The 15,312-nt window shown below is 44.5% G+C and overlaps 1 protein-coding gene across 1 annotated transcript in view; it reads left to right on the forward strand.

Annotated features, from left to right (window-relative positions):
- The window catches only part of MANSC1 (MANSC domain containing 1), a 168,399-nt gene extending 163,995 nt beyond the window's left edge, over positions 1-4,404 (forward strand). The window contains exon 4 of the mRNA XM_069628713.1: positions 820-4,404. Within this exon, the coding sequence (XP_069484814.1) occupies positions 820-2,066 (1,247 nt within the window). The 3' untranslated portion in view covers positions 2,067-4,404. The remainder of the gene's footprint in view (positions 1-819) is intronic.
- Positions 4,405-15,312: the final 10,908 nt, after the last annotated feature.

Here is a 15,312-nt window from a genome sequence, read left to right on the forward strand (position 1 = left end):
GGGGCGATAATGGCAGCAAGGTGAACTTAAAAATGATGATCATTAAGCAGGTCTTCCCTGCCCAATTGAGCAGCCAAGGAAGTACAGCCTGGTTTGAGGACATTGCAGGGCCTGGAATTTGGGGTGGGGAATCGGATGGCAAACTGAAAGTAAGGGAAGTATTCCAGTTTGAGAAACCCATGGCACCTAGACATTCTTTTACAAGGTCTGTGCTCTCGCATATTTTCAAGCTGAAATCAGGTAGTAGATGTGCTGGTGCTACCTGGCAGGCAACAGGGGGTGCCCCAGGATGTGGAAGGGGCTCCAGAGGGAGCGAGCGCACCCCTTGCCCTCCCCTAGCTCCGCCAATGCAGCTTCCTTTCTTTTTTTTTTATAATCTCGCACTGTTACTCATTCATATAATCACTCCGAATCTTACCTGCGCCGATAGGACTATGCGCCCTGCTTGTAGCATCCAACAAGGCGCACCTAAAGGTAAAATCGCGCGAATCAGCTGCACGGAACACCCAGCGCCATAATGCTTGCTCCTTAATGTCCTGATCCGCTTTAAATTTAACCTAGCGACCCCCAGGTAGCTCTCTGTTGGAATTTTATGGCTCATTTGTGCAAGTTCAGATTGAGACTAGGGGTTCAATTCCTCAAAGTTTATATGAAGCAGGCCTCTCTACCCATGTTAAGTAAAAGAAATTCCATTTCTACTGGGTGCTGCGCTGCTATGTGAAATGCTGTGTTCAGAGGTTGATTTGATTGGTTTCAAATTGTTTGAAATTGTGGCAATGACTTCGCAGATGTTAACATTGTCTATTTTTGTGTTCTTAGAGAAAGAGCCAACAAGAAAGTCCAGCTCCAAAACAAAGGACTCCAAACCAGCATATGTTGACCTGAACAAACAGAATATGTCTATGAATTCACAGCCTCCTGATCCTAAAAAAAAGGAAGACCGCCTGGCAGTAGGCATCAGTGTGAACAAATCAATTACTTCTGAGATACTGGACCTAGCAGTGGACATTGAGAAGCATTTAGATAAGATGGATCAGTCCCTTGATGAAAGCCAAGACAATACGGAGACGCAGAAGAATGAACATAAGCCCTCTGCCAATCAGTTCCCAACAGCTTTCGATGCTCAGCCTGAGTACAGTCATCCAATCGGAGTAACAATTAGTACAAAAACCACTCAGGCCACCACTTCAACAAAAACCAAGGCTCTTCCACCGACTACGACTTTGCCCACAACCACCCCCATGACCACAGCGTCAACTACATGCTTGACCACAACTACGACACCTGTGACCACAACAACTACCCCTGTGACCACAACAACTACCCCTGTGACCACAACTACTACTCCCGTGACCACAACTACTACTCCCGTGACCACAACCACCACCCCCGTGACCACCACAACCACCCCCGTGACCACCACAACCACCCCCGTGACCACCACAACCACCCCCGTGACCACAACTACCCCTGTGACCACAACAACTACCCCTGTGACCACAATAAAAATACCTACCACATCTACTATAACCACAACACGGCCTACCACTAGGATGGCCACCACCACCACTTACAGCACAACTAAACCTTCCATAATCACCACCACTACTACGATGTTACCAACATCTAGCATTGCTCCAACTACCACCCTTGCTGCCACTACCCCTATTCCCCCACTCATGAAACCTACTCCTGTACACAGTAACTCCTACAAGACTGCATCTTCCAAGGTTGCCACGCCTACTCCAAAGTTTTCCAAGCTAGGGCACGGCGCCACAGTAAACCCTGGTCAAATGAATGCTTCGGTCAACACACTGGCTGGTGTGGAGTCTTCCTCTTCATTACTGAATAGTAACCGTGGACTCCATAGTTCAGAAAATGAAAGTATCATTAATGCAGACTCGAAGACTGGGGACAGAAGTGGCCTGTTGGCTGCTCTGGTGTTTGGTGTGACTTTTTTTGTGGTTGTTTTGGTTCTGGTAACCAGGAGAGCCTTGGAAGCATTGCGCAGAAGACACTATTCAAGACTCGACTACCTGATCAATGGCATGTATGTCGACACTTAGACTTCACTTTTAATGTGGAGTTATTTGTGTAAGAAAGACATACCTTGACGGCAAAGGTGATCAAAGTGGTGAAATGTGAGGGGAAACTAGCAGGGAGAGGGAAGGACATGACAACACTAGTGGGCCATACAAGATGCAGGGGAAACTGTAAAGAAAGTGATCGGGAGTCCTTCTATTTATTGGGTCTGAGAATTATCAGGGAGCATGGAAGTTGAGTTTAAATCTTAGTAAGCGGTGGAAGTACCAAGTCTAGAGTACCGGTGGAAACATTGTTATGCGAGAAAACAAAAGGGACACCCGCAGAGTGTTAACTTAACAGCAGACTGAAGCATGGTCAAGAGGTGCACAGAAAACATTTAGGGTCCCTGTTGTGAAGTCTTGAGGGATGCCACAAAATATGAAACAGGGGACCGTCCAAAGGGGTACTCTTACATGGGGCATTGTTTTTTTCCTCTATGTAGACCCAGAGATCTTGTGTTGGTGCAAAGGCCTTTGATAGCGATGGGCTGAAAGCAGAGGCGGAAACTCTACTCATCGGTTTGCTCAAGTCACCCTGGTTGCATGCCGCTTCCAGACATTTTCAAAGTCATCTTTCTTCTACTTTTTCCTCCCTCCACCATCAAGCGCCTCATCTTTGGGTTTTTATTTCCTAGTGTGTTGCAGTGTAATTTTCCCCCAAGTGTTGCAAAGCGTCCAATCCCTTGCTTGGTTTATCTACAGGGCTCTGCAACTTCTGGCTCCATAGATGTTTTGAACTACAACCACCATCAGCCCTAGTCAGCCACCCTAGTAAATTGTGGTATTATGGGGGTTGCGGGGGTTCGTAGTGCAAAACATCTGGAGAGCGGCAGGTTGAAGACCTCTGTGTTGGAGTAAAGTGCAGAGTAAGAAAGTAGTACTAACCAGCTGTGGTGCTTACTTCAGAGCTGCCTTGTAATAACAGTCTCCCACAGGTCTCTGCACAGCGTATCTTTGTTCAACGCTGCTTCGAGCCAATAGCAATTTTTGGCAGCGTCCATCAGGCGCACCATCATGGTGGTTGGGGGGGGAAGGCAGATTACCTTTACAAGCAGCGAATGTGGAAACATTTCACTTGCCCCAGGAGTGGCACAAATCCTTGCTCAAGTTGTGCTTGTGCGGGACAGCTTTCACTCTCTGATATTCCCTGTGCACCTCTGGAATCTTGACTGTATTCAGACAACGCCATCAACTAGAGGAGTTGAATTAGGCCCCTCTAGGCCAAATCTTCTTCTGTTCCCATAGGACAGACCTGATGTGCATCTCCAATCGTGTTTAACTTTCCAAAAATGATAGCCAATTCAACTCGCATTAATGAAATTCAGCACCGATCCGAACAAGGTGACGGGTCTGTTGACACCAAACAGTGATTCTTAGACTGCATTATGTGAATGCACGATTGCCCCCCTCCCCTACTACCCACTGCCGCGGCAGGTAAACTGAGATCAGAATGTCCTTTTGTTTTGAATAATGCTCAAACTATCAGCTGTGCGGTCGGGTTGCCTGGAGTGGAAGCAGCATGCCCCACTATTTGTAGTAGAATACTACAGAAGGATACAGTTGAAAGCCACTGCCTCCTTCCCCCAACAGCTGCCATTTTATGTTATGCCATTGTTTCGCAGTGGCTTCTGTCAAGGGTTTACATATGACTATATCTGTCTGAGTGTAAACCGCCTTGGCAAGGATAGCATAGGATCACCGGGGGCATGGGATTGGATAAGGGACGCACCATGCTCCGTCTCTTTTTTTTGTGTTTGTGTGATGCTTGAAGCACACCATTTAAAGTAACAGTGGTCATGAGAAAATGTTCAACCTCTGGGACTGGAACTAAATCGTGACACCTGGCAGGTTTCTTAAAGACCCCGTTGAATGCGGATCTATGTATTTATTTTATGATGTTTGACTGCTGTCTTGTCTGCTCCGTTCACACGTTGCATAATTTGAATGTATGAGGTGCAGCCAAAGGGAACAAAATGGACGAATAAAGGAAACTTGGTCTCGTTTTATTAGCAAAGTACCAGAAAACTGACCAGAACGATTAATGTTGGTAAACTGAAATATATATTTTTAATGATTTTAAGGTTTTTAGTTGATGTGAATTTGCAGCTTCATTCCAGTTTGTATATTCACTGAAAAATCATCTTCTGTTTTCGGCCCTCTCCAGGGGGTCATTTGCTGCCCTCGTGCAGCAGGGTTTACAGTCTGCAGGGTTGAGGCTGGGAATTGCATAAAAGGGATGAGATTATGAAACAAAAAATAACCCCTAACAGAGAACTGAAAGACTGCTTTTTGTTTGTGCAATAAAAAATGGTCTTATTTAGGCGCTTCTTTCATTTTAGGTGCAGTGAATATGGAAAAAAGAACCTGGTCTGAAAAAATCTCTTCCAATTGGAGGCCACACTAGAGAGACCAAGATTGTTCATTGGTCTGCTTCTGGCCGTGGCTTTGCGAGTGGGTGATCGGTGAGCCTGTGTGCCTAAACGATGAACTGAGCAGGGTCCCCAATTCAACTCTTAAATGGCTCAATTGCTTCCTTTTTCATTGAGGCAAGTTGCACTTGAATGGCGCCAGCTCCCTGGTACATTCCCCCAGTGACCCGGTATTCCAGGCAGGCCCTACTACTATCGTTTGTGCACTAGTAGATCTCGCGGGATGGGGCTATGTACCCAGGCTCCCGAGTCACCAGCCCTGGCCTACAGAACCATTACGGGTGAAGATCCCTTTGTTTCCAGAGCCCGACTCCCTGCTGAAGCACTTCTGCCTGAGGCCTAACGTCATGAAGTTTAGAAGAGCGTTGGAAATTCGGCTGTTGCCATGGCTCCAGATAAGATTTTGTGTTGGTAGCATTTCGCTCCATTCGTAATTTTCTTTATTTTTAAAGTAAAACGATTTTTCCGGGAGTGAAAAAGTTCTCATTGGCGACAGGGTAATTTCAGGCAAGTAAAGATACATTTTGATAAACCTAGGTATTTACGTTGTAACACATACTTAATTTGTGCCTAAAATCTCCATAAAGGAAATCCTTTTTTCAATCTTCTGAGTCCTCTTCAGATGACATCTCAGTAGTGGAGCTCGTCGTTCTGGCTTGTGCTGCTGATGCCTCTGGTCTGAACTCATTAGAACACCAGTACAGGGGCCGACCACTATTACTCCCTTTTTGTTTTAGTTTTGGCTACCAGATGCCACCTGCAATGCAAAACTATACACTTGAGTGCTGTCAGTGAGGAGATGGGATGTGAGGGGGGACACCCCGTTTGTCTGTGTTTGGCGATTTCCCCACCCATTGATTGCTGATGGCCATGCTACACACTATGGCCATTGCATTCACTACCTGCCCCGCCCGACCCAAAAACGCATTGGTTCTCTTTGAGCTAGCTCTGGCACGCAGTAACATCAATCGTTGTGCTCTATTGGTCCTGCAGTGGTTATTTCAAAGTAGTCTTCTCCAAGTTGAGGGCGGCTGTAAATCTTCCTACTAGTGTAGTAAAATGTATTAAGCAACTGTGGCTTCAACCATTTTATTCCTAGGCAGTGTGTGTGCTTCATATAAGTCATGGGTACATGCATGTTTTTGAGGAATTAAAAAAGTAATTTGCTGCTTTCAATTGATCCAATGGTTCAGTTGCTCAGCCACTAGTTGGGATTTAAACCCAGATCATCTGTGGTGTTGTGGATGTCTTGCCTTGAAGCCAAAGGTCTGTGAAGTATTGATGGTGCTTGATGGAGGATTAACGCAGGTAAGTTTATTTAAACAACAAACCCGGTGCTCTGCCTGCAACCGCTGCCATCCGCCTCTAACACAACCGCTCTCTCACCAAGCCCGTTCCACCTGAACCTCGCTATGCTTTCCAATCCAAACATTAAGGGCATGCGGATACAGGCAGCACCGCTTATATAAACAATACAATATACGAATAAACACATGGAAGTAAAAGTGACATCATAATACATGTTGCACATGCATATAAAATACTACAGTCTGACCTTGATGTGCTTAGAATATCTTCTATTGAGATTTTTCTCTGTACCGTGATGCAGCTTCTTGGGTTCAAAGGTTAATGTTCACTTACTATACATTTATGCTGCGCCAAATCACCATAGTAGCAGTATCAAGAGGGCCTAGGCTTCATAGAGTGGTGAACTGTGCCCCCAATTCCCACCTGGGTTCTCCAGACCATAGTCTACTGGGAGAAAGAAAGTGAGGGAAAATAAGTCGTTGGGAATGGTGAAAATGGATGCCATGAACAGCTGGCGAAGAATGTTTTGTGATGGCATGGATGCGTGTCAGTTCTGTTAGGTGGACCATGATTATGCAAAATGGAGGAGGCGGCGTGTACTAAAGTGTAATCATTGGGTTCTATTTGTAAGGCAGATGTGGGGAATTTTAAGTTGGTACACCATGTATTGCTGGATGCACGACAGGCCCAAGAGTGCCCTGGTAATCCTGGATGTTTGGTGGTTTATTTGCCTGGGCTTTGCTATACTTTGTACCCCAGGTCAAAGAAGTGAATGTACCTCAAAGGGGGCACACCTTTTACATTTTGGCAGCAACTTTGTGGGAAAAGATCTTTTTTTTTTTAATAACTTTCTGAGTAATCTTCTTCAAGATACATGTGTATTTCCCCTATGCACTGCCTTAGTTTGTGAAAGACCAATGGAATGTGCATATATCACTTTAGAATATGTTCCCTTCCTAGGACGTCACTTCCAGTTGGGCACATTAAGTCTCCTCACTTTCTTTCTTAGGACTTGTGTCCTAGTGTCTTTTTTCATGTTACTTGAACTGAAGTACTATTAAAAATAAACGTTGGCAAAGTCAACAGTTTTGGTCACGTAAATATCCCATGCCTACACAAAACAATACTGTTGGTTTGCCAATGCTTGTTTTTTCGGAGCGAGTGTTTAACTAATCTTATGAAATTAAACTGACAGTTGCGGCTGTTAAGAGCAGCTCATGAACCATAACTAACAAACTGTACCTCCCACTCCACGACTCATCACCGAAGTAATGGCAGCTCTTCGAGCAGCACGAGCACGTTACAAGCGAAAATCAACATTTGAAAACGAACGCATACATCGGCCAGAGGTTTATCTGTACAACATGTTTGTCCAGTAGATGATAAAGGAGCTCAATGTATTGGAAAGGCCATTGCTCTTGGAAATAAACAGTATCCACCTGCGATAACTGGGGACATTTTGTAATGAACAGACCGTAAACAATGTGTCAACACTTCGAAATGGGACGGTTCCATGTCTTGCACATGAGCCCAATAACTTCCAGACCGTAAAGTGCTTGTTCTTGGGCTGAAGTTGTGCTATCATTCTGCTGATCTAAGGACAGTGATGTGTGTGAGTGACCAATGTCAGCGCTGCAGCTGGAGCGCAGTACTCTATGGACGGGCTTGTTTAAATCCTGTCCACAACACATCTTCCCAGCCCCTCCATGTACACCATGTCCTTTACACAAATCTACTGACTAACACATCGGGTTTTCAGCTTTGTCTTTACGGTTCCATGTCATTTCGCTGACACCAGTTTTTACGACTGGTGTTTTGCCGCAGGAGGTTTTATGAAAAACTTCATCAAAACTTTGTGTACATTAGGGGGGGTTCGGTTCCCACACCAAGCTCCCCTTAATGTTAGGATTGTTTTAATTTCCTTTCCCCCCAAACCCATTACTTGCCTCCCCAAACTTTTCGATGGAGTTTTTCGTAAAAAATTCCCGCAGCCAAACACCTGTCGGAAAAATGGCTGTCAGCGAAAGGACGCCATACCGTTTCTGGACCTTCTTACTGGTGCTGCTTTTAGTGTCCTCCTGAATCTGTCCCTCGAGGATATTTGTTTGTAAGGTTGAAAACCGGGTTTTGCTGTGGATGCACAAACACGCTGACCTTTTGCAGACTTGGCACTGCCTAACCGCATAACCATGTTTGTTCAGTGTAGCATAGGCTTTTTTCCCCTCATAACCCCAATATCTATTAAACTCTACCTCCCTTTTCCTTTAAAAGTAATTATTGCGGTGATAATGGCTGGTTTGGATGGCCATAATGTCCCATCAGCAAGGGGTGGAGCAGCCCTAACATTTTTGGCAATGGGCTGGAGGACAGTTTAGAAAACATGGTCGGTCGCGAGTGGAGCAATGGCTGATCACCCAATGCCAGCATGTCCACTATCAGTTATGCTTTGTGCGTACTGGCATTGGTAACTCTCACACATAAGCTGTCTCCCTGCTCAAATTGAGAAAAATTAGTGAAGCAGAGGGTCAGAGGTGAAAAGTGTGGTATCTTGCATGCTAAAGCTGATCTCTTACATGTATTTGTTGTCAGCTGCTAGTGGAATTCCTGATGGAACATGTAATCCAGTGGGAGCTAGATTCCACGAGTGACAGTGGAACAGACTTCAGGATGGGAGCCGATACCTGGTGGATGCACAGTCCCTGCTCTTCTGTTTAACCACTTACCTGTAACATTGAATACTTTCCTTTTGTACGTACCTAGGTCCTGTGTTGTTCCTGAGTGCTGCTTGACTTACCCAAGAACCAGGATACAATACAATTTGGCGACAAGGATGTTGAAATCCAACCCATGAAGAAATGTTGAGGCTGCTGACGGGAAGCCATTGTTGCTGGAGAAGATGAGCTACGACAGAGCCAGGAGAGAGGCATTACAGTGCCACGGTGGGAGTTCCAGAGCACCTAGGGTCTTTGTGTGAACAGCTTGGAGTTTGGAGCAGGTGGATGGCTGTAGGAACCATTGCCATTTCCCCTCTTCTCAGCCCTGGCGGCGTGCTGGTGTATGTGCTGGATGTGGGTGGAGGAGCCAGAGGCACTGTGAAGTCATTGCTGAGGCACCTAGGGCAACAGGAAACCTCTGCTGTCAGGGGGCATCATAGCTTTGTTGTAGCTGTTTCTGAGTGCAGGAGGGGAATGCTGGCACACAGAGGGAGAGGCGTTGGTGAGCAATGCTTGTTCACTGAGGGCAGCAAGGATCCTGTGCTGCCAGGAGGCGGCAGAAATAGCAGCAGGGTTGCCTGGCATTCCAAGATGACAGTTGGTTCCCTAAACCACACCCTAACTCATCTACTTCAGATAATAGTGGCGAAGGGAGCATTGGTGAGGCTATACCTGGTAAGAGACCACCTACACAGCCACAAGTACAGGATATCAGCATATCATATTCTGGACCCCATCAAATTCTGTTTGCAACCTTACTCCTGTTGCTAGAGTGGAACACTGCGGAGCCCGGAGGACCGGTATCTTCGGATTCGTCTCCACTTCCTTGGCGATTTTTACCCCATCCCCACTTTCCTTCTCTCTGATACTCTGGCATATCCTTCTCATTTTTCTTGTTTGCTGAATTACACTGTAACTGTCGATTACTTACATCAGGCTTTGGTATATTTGGCATGATGGGGGTAACACTTGTGGGGGTCACTCTAGCCATGTATGCATCGACTGCTCTCCGAATTTCAATCCTTGGAGCAATCAGTGCCACATCGGTTACCACCTTTTCTTGTGAGTCTTGGCGAGGTACCACCTGAGAACTTATCGGTTCCTGATGCACCAGTTTTCCCCCTTTAAGTTCTTTGAGTCTAACACCTCCACCAACTCATCTAACGGGGGATACACCATTGCTTGTACCGGGATGAAGTTGAGTGTGTCATTCCTTCTAGCTTGTGCATACTGTTGATATTTTTGTTTAATGGCCTGAGAAACTATTATAGTGTTTCGCTTAGGCAGTGAAATGACTTTGAAGAAATGTTTCACTGAAGATTTACCTATATTTTTCGGTGCATGTTGGTTTTTAGGGAGTTTTTCCCCAAGGCTACTTTCTCTTTTTTATTTTCTAATATTCCTGGTGTGAATATCGTGAATGTCTTTCTCTGTAATTCTTGTTTGTTTTGTTTGGTAATGGCTTGCTCTGGTGTTATAGTATTCACTTCCAGCGGCACTGGGCATCCACGAGACATGACATATATATAATCTCTTTAATACACTGTACCGCAGATCCAATTTCCTTTATTTCTTTTGCGGCAGCACTCTTTTTACTCAACTGGGGTTTACTTGCCTTACCTTCCGTTTGGCACGCTACCGAGGACACAACCTTCTTTGGACCTTCATTTACTTCATTTTCGACCAGGGGGCACTCACTGGAGCTGCTCCTCATGGATTGCCATAATAATATTTTTTGTAAACTTTCTCCTGTGCTTGTAATTTTTGTTCACATGTTTGCAGCATCTTAGTAAATGCAAGCATCGCTAGATTCATTGCCTGCAAGGTTATGCCCATCATGTTCTCCGAATGATGTATAGTGAGGGATGTGTTAGTGCTATGGTTAGTCATGATCAATTTGATTGGAGACAGAGAGTCATCTGAAGTCAGAGATTCCTCTGTACTCTGACTGCTCTCTGAGAACATCACTGGAGAACCCCAGAGGTTCTCAGACAGCAAGTTGTTTGAGAAAACCGAGTCGTTTGCCTCCAGGTCAATGACAACCGCATCAGTAGGGACCTGCTGGATCTGTTCCATCATATTTCGTATCTAGCCTGTAACCGGCACAGACTCCCAATATTGCACTGTCCGTTAGTGACGTCTCTGCTGTAGTTTGCTCGCTCTACTTAGCCATAAGTTTTTCCGTTGCCATTGTGTCCTAATATATTTGTTCACTACTTTTTCTTAGGTCTGGCCCCTCATTGCTTTGCTCCCCCGCTATCCGCTGTGTCAGACCCTGGGGTTACAACTTTGGCTCTAAACACTGACAATGAGCCATTACAAAATGGGCGAATATCCACATTCCCAGCTGTTCTGTTCGAACCGGCACCGCGTCTAGGCGTGGAGCATGCAAGCAAGGCAGACCTATGCTTACTTGATAACAGATCTTTTGTTTTTCGTAAGGGGCTTCTTACCGGTATCCCGGTTTTCAGCGTTTGCAGGATCATATTTTTTACTTCTCACTCCACATGCGTCGCAATACGCTCCTAAGGACTCACGGCTTAAGGCACACGGCAAAAAGAAGAATAAACAACAGAAAGGGAAAAAATCAAGCGCGGGTAGCACCCGTGAGTCCTCAGCGCCTCGGTGAAGAGGCAAAGAGGTACTTCTCGCTAGTGCGTGCGTCTTCTCCTTTTTATCTCGTTACTTCTTTGTGGGCGTGGGTTCACCCTTTGCAAATAATACAGACTAGAAAAAAGGTTGAGAGATAGATTAGTAATTACTAATCTCGAGTCCTTAAGAAGTCCTTAGTCTCTTTGCATTAGGTGCTTATAAATACCGTTGCAAGGCTTCACAAAACGTCCCAAAGTACAGCACCAACACAGATTACATCCAGCGGAGTCGGCAAAGAGGTACTTCCCAGGTACTTCTCGCATATCCGGCACAGTTGCTCCAACACAATCCAGTGTCCAGCTAGTCACGTACTCTTCTCTTTTTTTTTAGAAAAAAGACCAGATGTGGGCACAAGGTCAAAAAAGAAAAACAAATAAGTGACGCTATCGTAGTGAACATTTCCAATAAAACCTTAGCATCCAATCAAATTGAAATTTTAAACAAAGGGTTTATCTTTTGTCCCGACAACCAATACATATCTATTTGAAGAAAAGGTAAATCTCCATTTGCTCTTACGAAACGTCAAACTTAAATTGTTTTTAAAACTCAAATGGCTGATACCAGCCAGGAAGAGTCAGACGATAGACTTAAACTAAAACCAAAAAGCAATTTTGATCCTCCCATACAGAATACAGTTATTAACTCGTTTAAATATAATGTGGAACAGGACTTGATTAAGTACACCCAGCGAACCCCTTTCAACATTAAAGACTCAATTGAGAGAACTCAAACATCTGTCTAAAAATGAAGATCTCACCTTAAAGCCTGCTGATAAGGGAGGAGCAGTAGTGGTTATGGATATGAGTTTCTATCATAATCAATGTATCGAAATGCTTAATGACGTATCAACATATGCTCCTCTGGACCAGGACCCTACGTCGGCAATAAGAACTCTGATTGATACTTGTGTCAGTGAGCCTCGGATAATGACTGGATTAGAGAAAAAACAAAGCCCTTTTTGCTTAAAAAGCATCCCATCATACCAGTCTTATATGGATTACCCAAAATCCATAAAAACAAATACCAACCACCCCTCAGACTGATGGTTGCTGGCACAGAGAGCATCCTGTATCCGTTAGCAACATACGTTGACATGGTCCTACAACCTTTAGTACAGGCCATTCCAACCTATCTAAGGGACACCACTGATTTCCTTACCAATATCAATGACATCACATGTCTGTCAACAGACTGCATACTATTCTTGTTGGATGTATGCAGTCTGTATATCTCAATCCCTCATAATGGGGGGGATAGACGCTGTTGAATGGTTATTACTGCAATCAGCTAATGTAAGGAGTGAACGCCAACTCATTATCGAATTTATAAGCATCATTCTGTACAATAGCTTCTTCAGGTATCATGGAAAAATGTTTGCACAGGGCTCTGGAACATCTACGGGGTCAGCAATGTCCCCTGTCTATGCAAATATTTGTATGTACTTATTTAAAAAAACACATGTATTAGACAAGTTGGAATGGTCTTTGAAGATTGTCGTCTGGAATAGATACATCGATGACATCTTCGGTATTTGGTGTGGATCTAAAAGTGAATTGGAGGAATTCCTTATATATTTGAACAGTGTACACTCGCGTATCAAATTTACCTTAGAGATTGGGGAGCCATTACTTCACTTCCTTGATGTGCAATTGTCCATTGTGAATAATGTTATTAAAACATCTTTATACCATAAGCCAACAGATGTCGACAACCTTTTACATTTCGCAAGCTTCCATCCGAAAGCCATGATGGCCACCCTTCCATATAGCCAAACTTTGTGGTTGAAAAGAATTATCTCAGATGTTGAAGATTTTCAAACAGAATGTAACACACTGACCCATACATTTACCACCCGAGGTTACCCTGAGAAAGTGGTAGAAGAGGCGCAATTAAAAGCTGCACAGATTACTAAACAACAATTACTTGCGCCTAAGCCTAAAAAGGAAGCACACTTTATCCTACATATTTCCAAATTTTCCATACGAAGTTACCATATCAAAAAAATCTTGCACAAGAATTGGTCCATTCTACATCATGATCCAATGCTTCTAAAACTCTTCCCACAACCACCTATGATGGTTTACAAACGAGCGACTAATCTGAGAGACAGATTGGTGAAAGCCGAAAAGGGCCCTAGACAAGACCAAATGGTGTTGACCTCCAAGAAAAAGGGTACATTCCCTTGCCTTTCATGCAGCAACTGTAATAACAATCAAGGGTGACTGTATCATGCATCCCCACACTGGCAAAAATGGACGGAGCACAAATCATATGTACGGTGCAAAAATGAAAAAGCACCCGTTGGAAGACACTTTGTAGCACTTAGACACACTCTAGCCCAAATTCTATTTCAAATCTTAGAGGTAGTTAAGAAACCACCACGAGGAGGTGATTATAATAGATTACTCTCTCAACGGGAGATGTTTTGGATCCAGTTTTTGGATACAGTCCATCCAAAAGAACTTGATGAAGATTTCTCATTGAACTGTTTCATCTAGACATGTAGTCAATTTTGGTGTTTTGACTGACTAACCTTGCATGACCAGTTTTCAATTGCATCCACTTGGTTCGGATACCTTTCTATACACTTCTACATGCAATATGCCCATCATCACTATCTCGGATTGGACGTTATAGTCTGCTGTCCTTTTGTCCAAGACTTTAGTATCTCTAAGAGTGCTTGACCATTTTAAGTGTTACCTATTTGAGCACATCCCTCCTCATTTGGGATGTGTGCTACCGTGAGGAGATGGTTTATTCCTCTCACCCGCTTCGCTAACTATGTACAATACTTTTTTGTTTTCATTTGTACTGTATACACTAGAGCTGCATGTTTCTTTTGACAACATTATGCTCGGCATTTGAAAGTTAACAAGCTCACTTTTTTCTGTGATTACAAGAGCCATTGATAGTGCTCGAATAGCGTAATATTTGCCATCACGGTGCATCTAGATTGTGTTTTCATCTTAATTCTAAAGTATATTGTTTACACAGAGATAGCTACGTTGCCCGTGACAACGGGACGCAAATGGTTAACAGACCGGCTAGTTCTTGAGAATATACATTACCTTAATAGCCATTGGTAGCATCCGTACAACGTAACATATGTCAACACGGTACTCCTTGTGCTTATATGGTCATGTGGTCCCTAATGTAATCTGTTACGTGACTAGAACTTTTTCGGCCACACTTTACTCCGCTACTTGGCATCAGATGCTGGATACAAGCAAGACTTTACTTCGGAAACAATACATTCGGACGCTACGCGTTCAAGATTGAAGGAGTTGATCTAGGTAAGAAATATCTCGGATACACTATAGCGCTATGGCCGTGACGGTTGTTAGCGAACAGATCAATGCAATATTGGTTTACTTACCTTGAGTTTGCTGTGGTTATTAACGCGGCAGCCTCCACCCGACCACTCATCATGGACCTAAGGTTATATTTATTTTCATTTATCCGATACAGGTATTACAGACTTAGAAGGGAGAATATAACTTCAACATGCAGTTAAGACTTCATCTTCACTGTGTAAGGATACGCAACAAACTAGTCCCATGGTTACCTGGTGTTCGCTTTTCGCACCACGCTGCTACCCGAAGTCCCAGAGTTTTAAGAGGCGTTGCTTCACGGAGACACTCTGTGCCTTTGGCACATCGGTTTTTCATGACTGCTAGGACCCGTCTCTCAGCGCATTTACGGTTGCCCTGGAGACTGGGTCGTTCCAGGCGCCATAGTGGTCATGTGCGACGTGACTGGAGATCATGTGACATTGGGCTTTTAAGCCGTTAGGGGAATCGGCTCGGCGCTTCTGATTGAAGTAAGTTACTTGTTTCTTGCCGACCTCGCTTTATATTGCCCTTGTCTTTACGACCATTGCCTGCCTAACGGATTGCTTTTGCCTTGCCCCTTGTTTGGTTACCTGTCTTCTTGGTACTTTGACCTCTGGCTACGTTTCTGGACTGCTTTTTGTCTTCCCTCTTTGCCTCTTGTTGCCCACCTGTTGCCAAACCCTGCCTCCGCTATTGACTGCCTCTTTGTCGAAGCCTCAGAAACTCTTGCTTACTGCTCACGTACGATCACAGTAACCACGTGCAGTGCCGCAGTCCCGTTACTGCATCGCGG

Source organism: Ambystoma mexicanum, chromosome 12 (assembly GCF_040938575.1).
Source record: "Ambystoma mexicanum isolate Mex_15411 chromosome 12, UKY_AmexF1_1, whole genome shotgun sequence".
In the NCBI taxonomy this organism is placed as follows: domain Eukaryota; kingdom Metazoa; phylum Chordata; class Amphibia; order Caudata; family Ambystomatidae; genus Ambystoma; species Ambystoma mexicanum.